Source organism: Dermacentor andersoni, chromosome 1, assembly GCF_023375885.2.
Source record: "Dermacentor andersoni chromosome 1, qqDerAnde1_hic_scaffold, whole genome shotgun sequence".
Lineage (NCBI taxonomy): Eukaryota > Metazoa > Arthropoda > Arachnida > Ixodida > Ixodidae > Dermacentor > Dermacentor andersoni.
Window position 1 is genome coordinate 39,550,488 of NC_092814.1, and position 21,384 is coordinate 39,571,871.

Here is a 21,384-nt window from a genome sequence, read left to right on the forward strand (position 1 = left end):
TTGATATCTGTTGAGTTCATAGTTATTCAAGGGCAACTAAATTCTTTGTTCGCAAATTACATTCATAAAGCTCCGAATAGCTTACATGCGTAATATACTAAAAATATCACAATTCTCTCTTTCAAGTTTGCCTACATATTGGTAATAACGAGCCCTTTATTGTCGCCAAATATAAACAAAATGTATTGTTTAGTTCATGGAGGACATCGCTGAAACAAAGACGGAAGGTGTTGTGACACATGAAAATAAGGAAAGAAATACGACAACTCATTATTATCTACACTTTTAACCGGACCAGGAACGTAAAAAATTTGTCACACATTGCAGTTACAATGGCCCCCCTCCACATTCCACAAAATATGAACCTGTTGTAAATTACAGCTATGTCGAGACACTGGGAAACATAGTTGATAGCGACCATATCACACGCTCTAATGCTTGAATAAGAATATATCCAACCACTTCGCACAGGAAGTTTCCATTGGGCACCACCAATTTTCGCTAAATTTGGTCTTGGCAGCTTTTATAGTGCTGCCAGAGCAGTAGGCTCAATTCTTCCGCTCTAGTTAGACACGCTCAAACACGCTGGAGTGCTTGCATACGTAATTTATTACGAAAGCCATCTATTTTGAACTTCATCTCCACACCACCCATTAATTTGTCCTTACAGTCACCAAACCTAACGAAGCTGCCTTCTTTAGTTCAGTCAGTACACCAGCCGAAATCAATATGTCATGCATGACACAGTAAGAACAAAAAAATTGGGGTACAATGATTGTTCGTAACCCTTCTCAGTAACCCAGAAATATTAAAGCTCTGCGACACATTCCACTTGAAATGCTGCCTATTCCTTCAAAGCATTAAGTATCTTAAACTATCTTGGGACAATAGCAGTAGCATGATAATTTTGAACACTTGTTCACAATTTTTTGATGCTGTATTTGATCAACGCGCATTTACCATCGCACGTAAACTTGGCGTATTGTTCCCTTTATGTTCGCACCATTTTATCTCAGTTGTTATTGTAATTATGCAAGCACAGCCGTCTAAGTCTTGCACCGCTCGTAAAACAGACTAATAAGGCTATGGACCACTTGCACACCTATTCTTCTTGAAGATGCGCATTTAATCCACCCATTCGGAGAGCATTGCCTACACCTTACCCATATTAGGCCCCTAATTTCCCCTAGAAATAAAAAAGATGCCTTGTTTCGTTCACCGAGAACACCGGAGAAACAAACTACGAATCTCGTAATATCCCATTCAGTCACGGCATAACATTTGCGAACGCAAATTATTTTTGTCAATACTGTGTAGTGGTTACAAGGAATAGACAGTGAACATTAGGCTTTGAGTAAATTGCACATTCTGCTTTCTTGAGGTACACCCATTCCACTTCTCAGTGAAATGTATCGCTTCAAACGACCGCTTTCACGAAGGCATTGCCCTCTTTGACGTCCCTTCAAAGAGGGTAAGCCTTTGTGAAAGTGAAGTTGGGGGTTTGGGTAGTATAATCACAAAAGATCATTTCTCCCTTGTTGTAATGCTTGGGCCCAATAATTACCCTTTGCAAGCAATTTTAGTGGGTGATTCAATATATTTATTGAAGAAACATAGCACGCCTGACTGTACAATTAATGAATATTAGTTACTATGTATTTACGATGGGTCACTATAAAATTCAGAGGCATTCACCCACCTTGACTTGCCTTCTATATGTGGAGTCTCCAGCACCTTGGGATAAAATTGATAGAAATAGCACATCTTCGAAAATATTTGCTTTATGTGCATCTCCTTTTTATTTGTATTTGAGAATGTCTCACTATGAGTTTTATGCATTTTTTCCAATATATCATTTTTTTCACTGTGCATTTTACTAACTCCTCCCTTCTATTTTCTTTTTGAGTAAAATAAACACTACCCCTTACTATTCAAGCTTGATTAAGTCTTTTTTGTTAAATTTTTTAGCATGCTTACTAGAGAGTGACACCATCGGATGACATGGTGTCAGCCTGTTTCTTGGCATAAAACAAAGTTCTGTCTCGCTCAGGGAATTTGGCAAAGGCACTCAGGGAAAACCTGGAAAACTCTGGGAACTTGGAAATGTCAACTTGGTAGACACTCTGAGCTGCCCCCGTATCTTATCTTCAGACAGAAGACTCTCCTGAAAGGAATAGTGTTTCCGAGTGGTGTGATTGTGCGCACAAATGAAAAAGGTTGGATGACCACGGACTTGGTCGCTAACTGGATTGATAACGTTTGGCCAAAGAGACTCGGCGGCAGTTTGGGTCTGCATGGGATGCTTGTGCTCGACGCGTTCAGGTGCCACCTTGAACAGCAATCGACAAGCTGGCTGCATGCAACGCCGACTTTGTCGTGATAGCCGGCAGCATGACATCACAGCTCCAGCCGCTCTGTTTGTTTGAACAAGCCAGTGAAAGATAGAATTTGGGCGCTCTACACCGAATGGCTTGTCAGTGGCTGCCACAAATTCATGCCTGCCAATAAAATTAAGTGTGCCTCACTGCAGGACTTTGCTGGATGGGTGAAAGATGCATGGTGCACAATCCCGTCTGCCATGGTCAACAAGGCCTTTAAAAAGTGCGGGGTTTCGAATGCCATGGATGGCACCGAGGATGAAATGCTTTGGTCTGTTGATAGCGATAAGGAGTTGTCTGATAGCGACGATGAGTGATATCTATTGCCCCCACGTGACTTGTACCGGCGCAGTGAAAATCTTGGCGGCAAGGTACGCCGCTCCCATTTGTTATTTTATTCATCGCAGCTTTAATATATTGGGAAAAAATCTGTTTTTTCCAAATGGGAGAAAATAGTATTTCTATATGAAAGCACGAGGTGCGGGGTATTCTACTCCTCCCTCCCCTTCTTATTTTTTCCCCCATGGAAAACAGGTGCGTGTTATAATCAGGTTTTTTTTTTCTTTGTCATGGGAAATGGGTGCGTGTTACAGTCAAGGGCACGTTAGGATTGAGTAAATACGCTAAGCATTTCTCCAATTTTGATACCAAAAAATGTGTTGTGTAATGAATATGTGCTGCAAATTTCATGCCAAAACAAGCGCCAGAAGTGCTTCAAATATGCCGCCTAAGTTACGTCCCCCCTATAAAATTCAGCTTGGTTTCATAGCGATTTTGACACCCCTGCTTTTCAGAAGAGCAAAAAACGTGTAAAACGGTTTTTGTATTTGTGGCTTTGTAACTTCAACTTATCAGAGTTTCGAACATTGACCAAAAATGACATTACTGACCATTAGCGGTGGTGCACTTTTTTGTGCATTAGCAGTTTTGTTCATCGTAGTTCAAATTCTTTTTTAAGATTGTGTACAAACAGAGCTGTCGTGTTCACATGCAAGCATCAAAAGAGAGGAGTGCCTCATTTCTCATCAAATTGAAAATTGCAGATTTTGCAAAAACGGGTATGTTAACTTGCGTCAACAACGGGGTCAAGCCGTGCTCACAACGGTGAGCCCCATGAAGTTCTCTGGTGTCTCACTCAATTACTCAAAAGCAATTCAAGAAGAAAAGCCAGAGCAATTGCCACAACTGAACACTTACGAGCGATTTCTGGAAAACTGTTTTTGTTGACAAAAGGAACATTATCTCCTCAACTAACAAAATTCTCAGTGCAAGATCTCACCCATTTGTTGTAATTTGTCTTGTGAGTCTTCTGAACTAAAACAATCTTGTTACCTTACATAATTTTGCTTAAATATAAAAATGTTCCTCACCAAATTGCTCATATATCAGGTTGTCAAGGTAAAAAAATTTTTTTAGCGTTGCAAAAATTGAATTTTAAAAATGTAAACAATATTTTAAGTTTCGATGCACTAATTGCTTGAGCTAATTTTAAATGTTCCTTAACAAAGGTACTGAAATGGATGGATATAAAAGGTTATAAAACATTTCTCAACATTTTAGAAAACTTTGTTTCGAAGAACTTAAATTCCAAAATCTGACGTCCTACTTTTTATTGAGGTGAAGTGCATGCGAAGGTAAAGTAGGCTGTTTCGGAAAAACATTGCTGTGAAAAGTACTTCAATGCGTTCAACAGAAGCGGGGTTATTGGCAATCAAACTTACCCTTCCTACTGCTTCCACTTTTTCAGTGCCTTGCACTGTGAAGGCTACGGTGGAGTAGGACATGCCCACAACGCTCTGCCTAGTGAAAGTCACTGTGGCACACAGTTCAAATTTGATTTTGAATGTTAACGTAGACACCACTACTTCAGATTTTGGCACGCCGAACGTAAGCCGAATGCAGTTGTGCTCAGTGAGCCATAGTGCGCTTAGCCAGTGCACTCATCGCAGCACCCCACGGTTTCTGTGGTATCTACAGTACGTAGCAGACTGCAGCTCCATGCAACTGTAGTGCATATATGCAGTGTTTGCTTTGTGCACGACAGGGCTCTAGTGCGCTCTTGCACTCGTATGCTCGTCTGACCGTGCCACATGGTGTGGATTGGCTTGTCTTGCACCAGCTTGACCAACAGATAGTAGCCACATCCAACTTGAGCATGTGCTAGCACGCGTGTGTGTGGTCTGGCCTGAAGTTTCGCGGGGTTCAAGGCTTGTTGACCGTTCAAACCTAGTCAAAATTAGAAAGACCTGACTGCTACGACACCGATAATCAGGGTGGCCAAAGTTTAATGGCCACACAGGCGGCCTCAGCTGAACGTGAGCAGACGATAGTCTGCTTCTTCTGCAAGTACGTAATTATTGAAACTCAAAAAGCACATTTTTCCTTACTTCAGCCTGTGTTAAACTTTGTCAATAAATATACATAGTAACAGTGCGAAGAAGCGCACTGATCCAAACCCCCTTCTTGATTGACGTCAGCCGTTGGCCAATACCAGCCAGCTATGGGAATCCGCTATATTATGAAATAAAGCATCCAGAGGAGAGTAAGGAGCAGGCTTCTGAAAAGAGAGCATTCAAGAGAAAGGGGACTTTGTGCCCCACTTGCGAGCTCTGCGCGCCGCACACTACAGCAAAACCTGGCTGAGATGTTCACAGTAGCATATGCTATCTGCGAACAGTGTTTTCACCAAGCCGGAGGGGTGGTTCAGGACCCCTTCAAAAGATGCACTTCTCAAAGATAATTTCGGCAAAATGCTAGTGCTAAACTAGAAAATGTAGTATCTTAGTAAAAAAAAAAAAAAAGGCCGAGCAACTCTAGTGAAAATAGAGAAGTGGCACATGAGGAAGGGGAATTCACCCACATATAGTTTCATCCGGTGAGTAATCTCCTTTGATGCGGAGAGGAGGAAACACAGCAGACAGCAACGGACTTCCGCAAACCTCTGTTTCCTTGAGTGTTATTTAGCACAAGTGAGTCGTATGCATGAAGAGCAATAAGTAGCACTTGTTTAGCCAGTGATGGCAGTAAATGGCTGCCACTGCATCGCATCACTTTGTGGCTATGGCTATGTGAGCTCCAGCTGTGGCTAGTTGTCTTAGTCCATTTCAATTCAAAGCTGGCACTGTGGTTGCTATGAAGTCTGGAGACGTAGGTTCCCTGGAGGCATATTGGGAGACAGGTTGAGCAGGAAGAAAATTTCACTATCAAGTCATGCTTTACATTGAAATTTCTTGGTTAGTTTTTATAGTATACGTATGTTTGCATAAGGGAGATTTGCTCAAGTGATATTTCACTGTGTTAAGACTACGCTAAAGGGAGAAAAGGAGGTGATTCCATTCAGTTTTGAAAATTTCAGCATGTTATTTGTTGTGGCAAGTTTCAAAATTGTGGACTAGCATGAAAGATTGGCCTAGTCACAATATTTTTGTATCCTTGATAACATTTTTTTTATGAGCATGTTATCTAGAAGTTTAGTACAGCTCTCCATCAGTAGCAGCCTATTTCATGTCCACAGCACGATGAAGGCTTCTTCCTGCTACCTCCGATTATTTTTATCCTATCTCGGCTTGCTCTATTCTTGCAAATTTTCTAAGCTCATCACACCACATAATGCTGTGTTGCTCTTATCTACATTTCATTTGGCAAAAAATTTCATTCTAATAGACCACTGGTTATCTACTCTACCCACGCATAACCTGCACAGCTCCATTTCTTCCTCATATCAACTATAGAATATCGGCTACACTTCGCTCTCTAATCCATACCACCACCCTTCTGTCACATAATGTTATGCCTATTTTTTTTTCCATTGCTTGGTGCTTAGTGTGTATTCATTTTACAAGTATCAGCCCAGTAGGTTATTGCAACTGCACTGACTGTACACTTTTCTTTTCATAGATATCCCATATATCCCACATAGATAACCCATATGGTCCCCACATCAAGCATGCGTCGTAGATGACCTTGAAGCGGTACAAAATCGTGCCGCCAGATTCATTCACTCATCTTATTCTCACGAAATCAGTGTTACCGCCCTCAAAGCGGAATCTGGGCTGCAAGCTTTATCCCTCCGCCGACGCATAGCAACACTTTGCCTATTCTATAAGCTTTACCATTCATCACTTAACAGTGCCCCTTGCATAACACCACCCGCATACATATCTCCTCGCACTGGTCACCAACTGCAAGTTTCCCGTACACGTACGAGAACTGTTCATTTTTCAGCATCTTTTTTTTCTCGTGCAGCCAAAGGCTGGAACGGCTTTCCTCGCAATATCGTCGTTCTCACCTGTCCATCATCTTTTTCTACCAATGTGACTGAGTACCTGTTGTCACAAATTTGAGTGTTATATTTTTTATGTACACCCACCCCTTATGTAATACCCCCTAGTGGGGTCTTTAAGGTAAATAAATGAAATGAAATGAAATCTGATGCTCACAACTTGAGAGTGCTATCATTTGTGCTCCAACCCATTCTTCTGGACAGTTTCTTTTCATTATCTGGGTCCGCTGTGACTACTCGGCCTAGATAAATGTATTCTTGCATAGCTTCAAGACACCGACCAACAATCGCAAACTCCTGTTCTCTTGCCAATTTATTGAACCTTACCGTAGCCTTTTTCATCATAATCCTTAATACCCTTACACTTTCCTGGGTAATGTCTTCATTAAATTGTGGTACGTCGCCTCTAGAGTTGGACGGGACAGTGTCATCTGCAAAACCACTAGTTCTGATACTTACTGTTAATCCTTTTACCTAATCCTTCCCAATCTAACATTTTGAATACTTCCAAGCCTGTAGACAATGTTATTAGAGGAGGTATGGCTCCTTGCCTGACATCCTAATTGTTACTTTTCTAAGCCGATGCAAGGCGAATTATCAGCTCTTTATGAAAGTTTGTGCGCAAGGCTGGCTTGACTGGCAGGTTATGAAAGTCTAGTTTCTTTTGCATTTCTTTGTTTATTTTATAAACCCCACCATTAACCCTCACCCCTGTTTAGACCACTGAGCCATCCTTTTCTCTAATGTTCATTCTCTGTCTGCTTTTCTTGTGAAGAAATATAGTAGCTGTAGAATCTCTCTAGAGTTTAACATACGCATGTTCTGCTGCTTGTTTATGCAATGGCTTTACGACTGCTGGTATTTCCACTGAATGGAATACCTTTTTGTTGTTTATGAAATCCACAAATGTTGATGTTCACATTTCCTGAGAGTGTCTTTATTTCTTTCTCTAAGTACCTGTAAATCTATGTCCTGGTAATACATTCGTACTGTACATGTCTTGCTTACTCCATAATGGTGATGCGTCAGGACCTGCCTGGTATGCGAGTTTTCTTTCTTTCTTTTTTTTTTTTTCAGTCCTGCGTTGAATGCAGTTCAAAAAGAGCACAGTGCATCAAGTGCTGCTGTACCATAGCTAAATGTCCATAGTACAGACATTTTCAACGAGGACTCTGTGGATGTCGTTGCATCCTGTGGAGTTCTTGCTCAAAAGCTCAAGGGACAGTGACAACGCATGCATTTTGCACAGCTACAAAACTGTCCATTAAGAAGGGGTTTTCCCACCCCGATGGAATGATCTGCAAACAGAAATGTTGTACAAATAAACCATTTCTTGGATGTTTGTGCAGACAAGTGGTATACTGTGCAGTGCCTGAACTGGTGTGAAAGAGTTCCTGTGTAGACCATTTACAAGGTGGCTAAGACTTCATGGCCAGAGAGAATTAAACTTGACCCACCATGGTTGCATAGTGGCTAGCGCGTTGCGCTGCTGAGCACGAAGTCACGGGATCGACTCCCGGCTTCAGTGGCTGCAGTTCAATGGGTGTTCTGGCATTTTGCCCCCATGTGCTGTGCATTGGGTGCACATTAAAGACCCCCAGGTGGCCCAAATTTCCAGAGTCCTGCACTACAGCGTGCCTCATAAGCAGATCGTGGTATTGGCACCTAAAGCCCCAGAATTAAATGGACAATTAAGCCTGTGTTTGTAGAGTAAATTGGAACTGTAAACTGACCTAACTTTGCCAAATTTTCGATGCTCACAAGGGTTTATTGAGAGCATAGTAAACTAATCGTGGGGCACCTTTTTGTACCTGATTCATGCTAGCTGTCATGGTGAAGTTTTCATGCACCTTAATTTCTTGCCTTCATTAGGTGAGTACAAAATGCTTAGCAAATGTAATTTGGTGTCAACCAGCCTGTCAGCTTCGGGAGGCACACGAAAGGGCCAAGCCTATGTACCTCATTAGGTATGCCGAAGTCACCTTTAAGCTTTTACACAATTAGTTATAGAATTATTGTGCTAAGAAATTGTTTAATGACTAAAGCAGTATGTTCTACAGCATTCTTCGGTTTCTCATTGGAACACATTGTGCCAGCACGCTCAATGCCGGCTGGTATAGGCAGAACTTAGAATAAAGTCTGTACAATCCAGTATTACGCCTTTCTAAAATAAGCAATTTCGAAGCCCAATGCTTGCATTGTGGCAACATTTGCTGTGGTTATGAAAATGTTCATTTGGAGCATGTTAGCCATCAAACTATGCAGAATATTTCGGCTGTAAAACATGTATACTTTGTTCTGACAAAATTATTTTGTGAATACTTTGGCCGCAACTGTGGTTGCATAGATTGGACCAGCAGTCTTGTCATAAGTTAGAGCATTGGCTCAGAGGAAGCGCAGCAGCAGGTACTTTTACAACCAGCTGCCGTTTGCAGGTGGTGGAAATATGTTTATGGGAGCCTTAGACCTTAGACAAACGACTGGGGCTTATCCAGCCTTTTGGTAAGAAACATTGCTCCCTTTTGTTTACTGAGCTTCCAGCCTGTACTCAGAGCTGAGTCCAAAACTTTATATACAAGTCTGCATGGTTATACCAGCCTTATGGTTGCCTATTCAACTGACATTGTAATGATTATGTGTGGTGGGACTCATAACTTACACTCTGTACTGTTTGTTCTCGTGCAGCCAACTGTTCCGGGAGGAGCTTGAGCGCATCATTGAGTCGCAATTGTCAGAGGGCTACACACCGTCCAACATGGCAGCATTGCAGCAGGTGACGGAACTCTTGCTGCCACATGCGACAAAGCAGTCAACAATTCGAGGTGGCCGTTGCTTGGTTCCTATCAATGACGTTCGTGGAATTGATGGCCTGCGCTACTCAAAAGGAGAAAAGCTGCTGCGTTGCAAGCTTGCTTCGCTTTGTCGCCTGTTAGATGCATACGGATGGACCACAACAGCCTTCAACCACATCACAGTATGTATAAACTGTCGTGTAATTTGCCTCTGTTGTTTCTGCTTCTTTTGCTAGGAACACGAGTAGGAATTCCGAATATGAATAGCAGAATGAAAATTTCTTACCTTAAAATGTGTGAATCAATAGGCTTTGCCTCTGTGTCAACCTTCACCTCTGTGTCAACTAGCAAGTGAACTTGCTTCAAAGCGTCCCTGCAGGACTGTGAAATTAGAAGTGTTGTCTCTGGCAAAAATAGCCATTCATCCCTTCTGCCATGGGGTGGTGCCCACAACTTCCCACTCTCTACTTGTCACTGTGGTGCAGTTTTTCATTTTGGATATTGATGTGAACGCCACTACCTTCAGTTTTAGCTCATACCACTTGCTAAATTCAAAGGCTGTCTGTCAACTTTCAGTTGATTTACCATAGAGTTTGTCCTTCCATGGCAAGCACTATTGCCCAAGCTGTGGTGTTCAAACTTTTTGTGTGTGTGGGCTTTTGCCCATGGCTGACTTGCGTAGTATGCCATGCCTGTGGCTATGCCAGCTCAGTCACGGTGTTTACACGAAGATGGACCCTGCTTTGCCACTATAGCTAAAGTGCTTCATGGCTGACATGCGCTTCAACCAAGCTGCAAGAAGTATCAGCCACAAATGTAAATGCCCTTCTGCTGCTGAGACGCTGGTAGTTCGATGCACTCTAGGCAGGCTTGCCTAAACTATGTCTTGGAGTAACTGTTTCGGTGCGTTTGTATCACTGTCACTCCCTTAGCAGCCAACAGCTAACTGTATTATGGTGCCGCAGTTCCCTGTTGACTTCGAGCAAGGCGGTTTGTGAAGCGCATTCCACACACCTTCAAGGATAGCGAGCAAGAAAAACACTCCTCATATCAGTCTTAGAATGACTGAAGTAATAGAACCATGACAGTTGCTTGCGTTCAGGTGAGTCTAGGTGTGCACAAATTCTATGTACAAAGCCAGACTTGCTGCACCATGTAGAGACAGTCTGCGGCAGATGTCAGGAAAACTTGAGCAGTGGCACAATCTTGTGCTGTCGAGAAACTAGCACAACTCAAGCTGATGATCGCTGCTGAATACTGGAAGTGCAAAATGGAATTTTATTGTAGAAACTCCAGATGGCAGTGAAATTTTATCTTAAAATGTGTGGAGTAATATGAACACTGTGAGCATTGCAGATGCCTTTCTGGCCTTTAATCAAGTAATGATTGCCTGGAACATTTTCAGAAAGTTGGCCAATAGTAATGCATGTGTTAAAATGGGGAGCTGCCACGGTAGTCCAGTGGCTATGGCATTGGTCTGCTGTGTTCAGAGTTGTAGGCTTGATCCTGGCAACGGCGGCCACAATTTTGATGGAGGTGAAAGGCAAAAACACTCGTCTGCTTGGCTTTAGGTGCACACTAAAGAAACCCAGATGGTCAAAATTAATGCAGTCCCCTCTCTATGGCATGCCTCACAATCAGATAATAGTTCTGGCACATAAAAAACCACAGGATTAATTTTGGGTAGCAGGAGTTCAGTGAAGCCACAGACAGCATTAGCAATAATCACCGCAACAGAAGTTCCCTGCTGCTTGGAAGTAGTAATGTTGGCTCGAGTATCATGGCAGCATTGTCTCACGTCTGGTATGATTTATTTACCATGTGTTGCAGGGCACTGTCGTGAAATTTTTACCAAGCCCAGGAAGTGCTCGTCATGTGTGAGGAATGCATAAATAATGTTAAATAAAAAAAACAGCATATTGAAACTATAAACTGGACAGCCCAGGCACTTGTTTCTTGCGATTTCATTGGTAATGCTAGAACAGCCACGTACCAGAAACAACTGTGCTAGTAGTGACGTCTTGTGATGTGCGCAACTAAATGTTGTAAATGCTCATGCATCACATGGTTTTTACAGGAAAGTTAAAAGAATTGTGTTATGAAGGTTACATTGTGGCAAAAATTCATCTGCCAGCAGATTTAACACAGCAGCTCATGGCGATAAGAATCTGACACTTTCACAACAGCTTCACAAGATGTCAGCGCCACCACTGTTATCCCTGTGCTGGGTTGGTAGTAGAAATGTTTGGATGGCATGATTGGGTTGCCACGCAGCACGTCAGCATGAAGCTAAATACATAAGCATGCAGGCCCGTTTCATAGAGATACTGCAATAGTGACTTATAAAATATGTTGTCCATAATCTAAGTAGTCAACTTCTTATGCAAATTAATTTTAAGCACAACCATCTCAGGCCGTTTGCTGCGTATGGCCAGAGTGCTCACTTAGAACACGTAGTGCAGATTGCACCTGAAGAAATCATTTGTTACTCTTTAAAGGGGCCCTGAAGCACTTTCTTGAACATATTAAGAAAACGTGGCCGATCTGTGGATGAGGCTCCTATTAGCACGAGAGCCAAAAATTATTCCATGCATATAGCAGGGAATTTACAATCTTTGTCAAAAACTGAAAAACCACTTTCTCTCTGCTTTGCATTGTTGGCAGCTTCATCGCAAACAGCCAACCAACCGATATTGGCAGATTTCAAGATCTTGAGGCCATTCTCAGTAATACTATATATAATTTCTATTCTTGAGTTAAATAAATAAAAAATGCACGTCTGCAGTCTCAAAAAAGGCTGAAAAAGTACTTCATCTTTGCACTTTCGGTCTACACACAACAGTTGCGCATGGCTGCATCTATCTGCTGCACGTGGTGTCAGAGATAGCACCGGACCTTTCACTGCTCATAACCGCATGCTTCAATTGGTCTCTGTGGCTGACATAGTAGCTCTAGGGGCGTGGCAATTGGAGGTAGCCTGAGTGCTCATCTCATGTTGAGAGACCGATATGCACACCTAAACCACAAGTTGCATCATAAAAAAAAAATCAATTAAAATGCCCAGCTTTCTGGCAGGGCCTTGCCTCCTTGCCCCCTTCCCCCCCCCCCCCCCCCTAGCTTCCAGTGCACTAGTGGAGGCAAAAGAGAAAGCCATGCAACAGTGCAATAACTACCTCTAACTCCACTTGAAGGATTCGAAACGTTTTTGCAGCAAGAGATTCGTGAGGCGGCATTGTTTACTAGTGAGGCCCTTCCAAGATTAGTTAGTGTTTGTAGGCACTTTTAATGTTTAACCCACTATGCAAATATGTGTGGCTGATAGTAGCCTTAATGCAATGCTGTTACACATAGCAGTAATTGTTTTGTGGCTACAAGTGTGTTGCTTGCAGTGTTCAAAGGAGGTGCTTTGTGTATGGTACAGACTTTGTGCAAACTGTCTAGTAGTGGATAATTGCATATATTCTTCATCATTTTACATTTGCAGTCTAGCTATCAGGATTGGCACAATGATCAGTTACCTATTTTTTAGTGTGCACTCGTAAGCATCTGCCTCGCGTTATGGAATTTCGTGTGTTAAGGTGTGTGGTTGAGACCACACTAAATACAGTCAAACCTTAATATAACGAACACAAATATAATAAATTATTGAATAGAACAAAATAAATTTTTAAAAAATCTAGCCATTACTACAGTGTAACAGATATGTTTAACAGATATCTGATATAACAAAGCTATTTTTGTGTCGGGTGTAATTTTGTTATAACCAGGTTTGACTGTACTTTTAAAAGCTATACAGCCCTTTTTCAAATGTTTCAATCATGACTGGGGACGCTGCTGGCTTTGTGGTGAGGCACGTTGTGCGCTGAAGGTGTTGGCCGCTGGAGACAGTACGGCCTAGGTTTGACTCATGACACTCTTATTGGTTAACAACCTATGCAAAAATGTTGTACCTAATGTTGCCTATGGAAATGGCTGCTTTTTCTTGCTTTGAAAGTCACTGTTTGCATTTCCCCTCTGCAAGTGATCTTAATTGGGTAATGTGTCCACTTGTTCTTGCAGCTGCGTGTGAGCCAAGACCAGGAGCATTTTCTGGTAAACCCATTTGGGCTTCTGTACCATGAGGTGACTGCCTCCAGCCTGCTCAAGCTCGACATGCAGAGTAACGTCATTGACTCGGGCACCACTACGTTCCATTTCAATCGACCAGCCTATATGGTGCATGCTGCCATCCATGCAAACCGACCTGACATTAAGTGTATAATTCATCTCCAGCACCCACCCTGTGTCGCGGTGAGTTGGCATGTCCTGCAATTTTGCTGCAGCTCACTTCCAGCTGAATATTTTTTCATGAAAACAGAGAAGGGCTAATGAGCATACCAGTACAGTTACCAACTTCTTATAACAATGTTCAAAGTGTGCGATGACATCATTATAATCGTTACTTCCTAAGAATTGTGTGTGGCTAAAAATGTTGTGCAACAATGGGTGAGCCACAAAACGATTTCCTGATACCAAGCAACCTCTGTGGGTCCATGAGCATGGCGAAAAGTTCAGCATGCATGCACATACAATTGAATCCCGCAATAATGAAGTCGGTGGTGAAAGTGACAAAATTCACTTTTGCGAAAAAGTTATTCTTGCGAAATGGGACAGCATATACAGTAGAACCCCGCTGTTACGTTCCTCGCTGCTGCGTTTTCCCGGCTGTTACGTCGTTTTCGTCCGGTCCCGGCATAGCTCCCATAGGATCCAATGTATTCGGTACCCCGCTGTTACGTTGTAGCTGTGAAAACGTTCCCGCATGTTACGTCGCAACCTGGCACCCCGAACCCGGCCGGGCAACGCGCGCCAACCGCCATTTTGAAGAGTCTTGGCCAGGCTTGGCTACGGAATTGGCTACAAGACCATGGCCTCCGAGATCACCCCCTTGCACGCGCGTGGGTAATCTCAGAGGCCATAAAAAGCCGCACGCGAGTTGGAGAGATTGCCACTAGATGGCGACTGCCTCGTCAGCCGAAGCGAGTAAAACCCGCGGGCCCGCAGCAGTCCAGTCTTTCTTGTTTATGCGGTTCAACCCATCCGAGTCGTCCGTGTCCTTCCGTCAACAGCTACGCTGCCTACGCTTCGTCAGGCCTCGCTAATCCAGTCTTTCTTGTTTGTGCGGTTCAACCCATCCGAGTCGTCCGTGTCCTCCCGTCAACACCTACGCTGCCTACGCCTCGTCGGGCCTCGCTGACACCGCGAGCGATTTGTCGTCCTTTGATGGCGTCGCGCAAGCGCAAGGCGCTTTCCCTCGAGGAACAGCTGGATGTTCTCAACGCAGTCAACAGGCAGCCAGCGCGGAAAAGAGTCGACATCGCCAAGGATCTTGGTCTGCCACCCTCGACGCTTAACAGCATCGTTTCGAAGCGTGCCGAGATACAAGGGAATGCCGCGCTCTTCGGCCCGAAAGCTAAGCAGGCTCGTGGCGCCAAGTATGGAAACCTCGACGAGTCTCTTCTTACTTGGTTTAAACAAGCTCGCGCTGCCGGTGTTAACTTCGACCGCAGCATTTTGCGCGAGAAGGCGATGGAAATAGCCGACCGACTGGGCATCAGTGACTTTGCGGCGTCAAATGGCTGGATCGACCGTTTCCGGAAGAGGCACGGCATCGCGTATAAGACTGTATCCGGGGAAGCAGCAAGTGTAAACTTGGAAACAGTCGACGATTGGAAGGCCACACTATCTGCCATAATTGAGGGGTATGAGCCTCGTGACATATACAATGCCGAAGAAACGGGTCTTTTCTTTCGGGTGCAGCCATCCAAGTCGTTAAGCCTGAAGGGCGAAGCATGCCACGGAGGCAAATGCAGCAAAGAAAGATTGACGGTGCTCCTTTGCTGCAACATGGATGGCTCGGACAAGCTGAAGCCATGGGTAATCGGAAAATACTGAAACCCACGGTGCTTAAAGAACATTCGCCTGCTGCCATGTCACTATAGAAGCAACAGTCGTGCATGGATGACGGGTTCTTTGTTCGAAGAATTTCTTCGTTACTTCGACAATAAGATGGGCTCCCAGTGCAGGAGTGTTGTCCTGTTTCTGGACAATTGTGCTGCCCACCCGAAAGACCCGTCGTTTTTTCGGAACGTTAAGCTTGTTTTTTTTCCTCCAAACACTACAAGCCACTTGCCGGCGTCATAAAGAACTTAAAGCACTCGTACAGGAAGTCCATCGTAAAGCGCTGTCTGGCGCGTATTGATCGCGGACAGCAGCCTACGATCATTTCAATACTGGACGCAATGCACTACGTCGCTTCAGCGTGGACTGCAGTGAGCGCGTCAACTGCACAGCACTGCTTCGCGCGGTGTGGCTTTCATGATCAGCCTCTCATGATCAAGAGCTGAGTGAAGCTTTGAATGCGCTGGGTGCCACGGGCGTCACGTATGACGACTACGTCGCCGTGGATGCTGCTGTCGTGACGTCCGAGTGTCGTAGTATCGCCGAGATCGTTGCAGACTCGGTCGCGAGTGAAGTCTCAGACTGTGGTGACGACGAGGAGCACGAGCCGCATGATTCTGGGGAGTTGGCGGACCCGAGCTTTGGAGAAGCCGTCGCGGCTCTGGACCTCCTTCGCAGGTACGTCGCACCTCAAAGCGACGCTGAGAGCAATGCGGCTTTCCAGGCCATCGAGAAACGCGTGGTGTTTTCCAGCGAGCGGAAAAAACGGCAATCGACCATTCTCGATTTTTTTTAAGACCTAAGCTCACTTGATGTCAAAATAAATTGTTTCAAGGCAAAGTTGCACTGTTTTCATTAATTTTCGGACCTTTCCTCACTGTTGCGTTTTCCCTGCTGTTACGTTTTTTTTTCGCGGTCCGGTGAAAAACGTATGAACGGGGTTCCACTGTACAAGGAATACGCTGTAAAACGAAACTTTGCTTTCAAAACTTTGTTAGCCTACATTGGTGAGAGTTGTTTGAGGCTATAGAACTGCATTGCCAACAGCACCAAGAGCACCCCATGCATCGGTCAGCGATGGTGGCACTGCCATGGAGTAGTATTCTCTGCCGATAACATTTGGGGTTACGATCACTTTCACGAAATTTCACATAGCTTAGCACCGGGTGTGTCACCACCTTCGAGCAATGGCATTCTAGACGGAGATTTACCGGATGTGGCCACATTTTCAGCCGATTGCTTTTCAGGATGTAATCACTATCGCAATATTTCAGACCGTATTTACTCGAATGTAATGCGATGGCGATTGTAACACAACAAATTTCCAGCCACGGAACATAAAAAAATAAATAAAACCTCGAATGTATCGTGAGATAAATGGAAAAGAAGTGGTACTGTTGTTCAAGGAGTCACAATATTGTCGTCTGAGGAGAAAGCGGAGCTGCCCTTGAATGGTATTCTCAAGCAACCACTTTTGAAAATACAGTAAAAGCTCATTAATTCAAATACTGCGGGGATGCTATGAAAATTCAAATTATACAAAATTCAAGCTAATCAATCAGAAAAGAAATTGCTTGGTTAAGGCGCGTATATAGTCTGTAGCGTGAGCGCGCATGCTACGTCACGTTGGCGAGAACGTCTGTAGTTTGAAGCACTGGCTCAGCCAACGTAACCGGACACGACCAAAGCAGTCCGGCGGCCCGACGGCGAGATCGCTCTTGCTCCATTCACGCGTTCGTCTCGCTGACCTGCAATGAATGGCGCGGAGAAAAAAGGTGCCCACGTCGCTTCGCCAACGGTAGCGAACAGCCGTTTCAATGTGTTCAAAGTGTTCAAAGCGGCATGCGGGTTGGGGATCGTTCTGCACATGGTCCGAAGAGAGCAGCGACGGCGCACGCGTTGAAGTTTCTAGAGGGGACGGTATTTTGGCTGGCACTGCGCAAGCGGTGTAGTGTGACTGGTTGCAAGCGACTGGCGCCGAAAACGTCAGACTATAAACGTGCCTTTCCGACGCTCGCCGCAGAAACAAGAGCTGCGCTCTAAAATGCAGTCGCGAAATGCACCACAACCTACGTTTAGTCGGCGGCCAAACAAGTGTCCCAGCGATGCTGGGAAACGTCTAATGGCTGCGAATCTCTAAGGCTATGCTTTTTGGTACTGCAAGTGCTGATAAACGTCATTGCCAGCTTGTTTCAGACATTACCTGGTGCTGCTTCTCGGAAGAACACCTCGTAGAGAAAGAGCATATCCTCCAAGATGCAACATGAAAAAAAAAAAGACACGCAGTGCCACATCCGCCTTTTTATCTTGGACGTCTTTAGAGAGAGAAAGAACCGGTCTGCAACAGAGGCGTTGGCTATGCCTGGCCAGGTGCAAACACATCTCTCTCCAGTCAAGCCTAAACAAAGGGCTGAAGATGGAAAGAGCAAAGCGGCGCGGCCTGCGCAGTGACGCCAGCGTCGCCAACGGGCTCTAGCGCAATAACACTCTTCCTATCCTCCATGGCATGGAGTTCGAATTATCGGTGGCGGTGCAGATTTCTGTGGGAATTAGCGGAATTCGTTACATATAGCTTTCAATACATTGTTGGACAGACCGTGGCAGCTACTTCGAATTAACAAGTTTCAAATTAAAGATCTTTTACGGTAGTTTCACTTTTGCAAAATTTTTCATGATCAGCACCAAATGCGTCCCGGACAAGTGTTTCTGGAGCTATGCCAAACTTGCTATCTTCATACAGTATCAAGAGCACTTTTGGCCCCATACTTCGAGGGGTTCAGTGCTGGGACAAGCAGTCTCTTGCGAAGCGTAAACTATCTCTGAAAATGATTGCCCAAGAATCTGGTCATCTTCCATGCTGTCGAGCTCGTTTGAGATGAAGCAATTAGCAATTGCAGGGGTGCACATTGCTGTGCATGCAGTTCAGTGGCACTTCCATGCTTCGGAACCACAACCAATCATTCGGGGGCAACACCAGGCCACTATGAGGCCCAGAGCCCTACCGACTGGCCTTGCATTCAAAGAGGGTATCGTGCTGGTACTGCCGTCTGCGAATCGTCGACTCGTTGTCATCGAGCCGCCGAGCCACGGCAGAGTTTTCCTGGTCCTCGGCCATCAGAATTGCTAGTCTCGAAGCAGGCGTCATACCAAGCATGCTGTGTCACGAATGAACGGAGTCGAAGTGTGAAAGGCCTTGGGCTACTTCATCGTGACAACCATAACGGCAGTCACAGGCACAGCGAAAATGGCTTCAATTAAAAAAAAAAACACTGATTTCAGTCGAATTGTTAGTGGGTTGAATAGAGACGTAAAGGTACACGATGCAAACTTACCGCTAAATACCGCTGTGTTTAGAATACAGTCAAACCTGTTTATAACAAACCTCTTTATAACAAACTTCATAGTTCTGTAAGTTGTACCATCAATTCGTTATATGTGGACTTGCCCTCTAAGACCTGCTAAAATAAGGACACTCAATCTGGCGTCTGCAGTTACATTTTGACACCAATTTAGTCCAAAAATCGTATTTTTAGCATGTTCATTTTTGTTCTCATCACTTTCCCACATTACTCTGTTTCCCTTACAAATTGTATCTAAAGAACAATGTAGCTCTTTCAAAATGACGCCCGGTTGGTTACGATCACCTGCCATTACGAAACTACAAGCACGCCCACTGCCATTTTTTTCTTTGAGAGCTTGTGATACATTTTACTGTCACTGGGACACGAGTGGATTCTGTACACTATAGCGAAGTGTTCTAGTTGGCTGGAAGCAAAACTGCAGCATGCCTGCTTTCTTGCAAAGGTCTTGCCATTACGGCTGTAGCATCAGCTGCACGCGCGCTGGGAGTCTCGAAGTTACATGTTTTCTACGTCACTTCAGTCTAAAAAGTGTGAAGTTTGAAAGGTAAAACGCCATTGCGAATGTCTTATTGGCAAGTGTCGCTGAAACACAATCTCCCGATAACAGCGTAGTAACCGTCGACTCTTTGCAGCTTCATGCAAAGCATGCATGTTTTACCGCATTCATGCCGACTTGGGCCACAATGTCTAAGCTGCCTGAGCTGTCATTGGTCCAGATTGGTTCAAATCGTCCAAATAGGCATAGTGCACGCGCTATTGCACGGAGAACTGTGCATAGATAAGTGTTGCTGTCGTGCCCTTTTAAGATTTCACGTGTGCCAGTGCCATCTCGGTGGCCATGGCCGTCGTACTGCCTCAACCTCTCATCTCGCTCATCTCTTGGCAATCGTATCTACGTCACTGTTGGAAAGGAGCAGGGGGCGCATCGCTGTGCACGCAGTTCAGTGGCACTTCCATGCTTCAGAACTTCACATGCGCCCTCCTTTTACCTTTGGTTTTGAAGTGTTCGTTGTAACAGTATGGTGCTGTTGAAAATGTTCATTATATCTGGGTGCAGTTTCGGTAGGCAGGGTCGGAAAACTGTAAAGTCATGGAAATGTAGTCGTTATAACCAATAATTATATCTGGGGTCGTTATAAAGGGGTTCGAGTGTGTTTGTTTTAAAGTGGTCAGTTTTGCCATTCGAATGTAATGTGAGGGTCAAGTTTAAGCAACAAATATGAAAAAAAAAAAACTTGCGCTACAATTCAGTAAATACGATAGCTCAGCAGTGGCCATATCAGCGTACACGTCCCCTGCTTTAAGAACGCTGGTTTCAGTTCCACGCAACAGGCACCACATGTGAATTTGGCGTCGACGAATGAAAATTTGCCCGATGGGGCCGTAATCTCGGTCAATTGCTTTTGGGGAAACATTTGGTTGCATAATTGTGTGTACAGTACTGAGAACTGAACGCATCGGGGTGTCTACAAAACTGCGGTCTGACAAAAATTTGTCCAGCGACGCTGAATCTGCATATGATGCCTGTTCATTGGTGCCAAAACCAGCGTTGTCAACAAAGGGCGCATTTTCTCGGACGATCGCTTTGAAGGACACAAATGGCCCCATTTGTTAAGCACGAGAGGAGGCATGGCAGCTGATGCTGTGGCCACTATCTCAAGTGCCATAAACAAATCCACATCAGTGGGATGTGGATTTAGCATGCTTTTGCAGCACTTCATTTCATCACCAAGCCACAGTTCGCGCAAACCGTCATAGCATGTCAGTAGAGGTCAATGGCAATCCCACTGCACCATTTGAAACAGGCATCGTGGTAGATAAAAACGGGCAATTGCAAAAGATGGCAGCTGAGATGTATTTCGAGCACCAACAACTGGCACTTTCCTGTTTTTTTATATAAAAAGATTCAGACGATTACAATACTCCCTAAGGTGAAATTTAGGCGCGGCTCTATACGTATTTTCATTTCGCGACATATTGGCTGGCACAGACAATCTGTCTTGTGTGGCACGTTGTAAACACAAGCAAAGTGTGGTGAGACTGCCTTGCTAATCAAGAGATCATGAAAGGCAGCACGTTGGTGACGTGTAGGCGCGATTCACAGCAGCCGCCGCAGACAGACCTCTGCGCACACAGCGCTTTGTTTCCATAATGGTATCGGTGAACAGACAATGCGCACTACTGGGGTCCCATCTCGTAGCGATCATTGCCGTAGAACACGTCATGCACGACACTACACTTCTCACCCCTTTTCGCCATACCCTCATCTGCCGCTGTGCTCGGCGTTCGCTCTTTCATCTTTCACTGCGCTCGTTGGCTCACTTACGCCAACGGATGCAGATGCTTTAGAGCTGCGCTCTGAATACTCACAAATATGCCGTGGCAGTATTTATGCTCTTAGCCCTACACAGGTAGATGATACAGGGCCTAACGTACTGGCAGAGTTTGTTAATGCGGGATTAGAGTTTAGTAACATTTCATTGTCGAGAGATACAAAATGCATAAAATGTTGCGGGCATTCGCTGGGGTTACAGAATTTATCATTGTGGCAAAAATTTCATTGTCACTGGCTTTCGTTATTGCAGTGTTCGACTGTAATAGAAAACAAAAAGGCAATTAGGGATTCTTTA

At 44.5% G+C, this 21,384-nt stretch overlaps 1 protein-coding gene across 10 annotated transcripts in view; it reads left to right on the forward strand.

Annotated features, from left to right (window-relative positions):
- hts (adducin 1-like protein hts) overlaps positions 1-21,384 on the forward strand; it is a 192,280-nt gene that overhangs the window by 74,931 nt on the left and 95,965 nt on the right. For all 10 annotated transcript variants that reach the window (XM_055061340.1, XM_055061341.1, XM_055061343.1 and 7 more), the window contains exons 3-4: positions 9,346-9,634; positions 13,512-13,742. In XM_055061340.1, the coding sequence (XP_054917315.1) occupies positions 9,346-9,634; positions 13,512-13,742 (520 nt within the window). The remainder of the gene's footprint in view (positions 1-9,345; positions 9,635-13,511; positions 13,743-21,384) is intronic.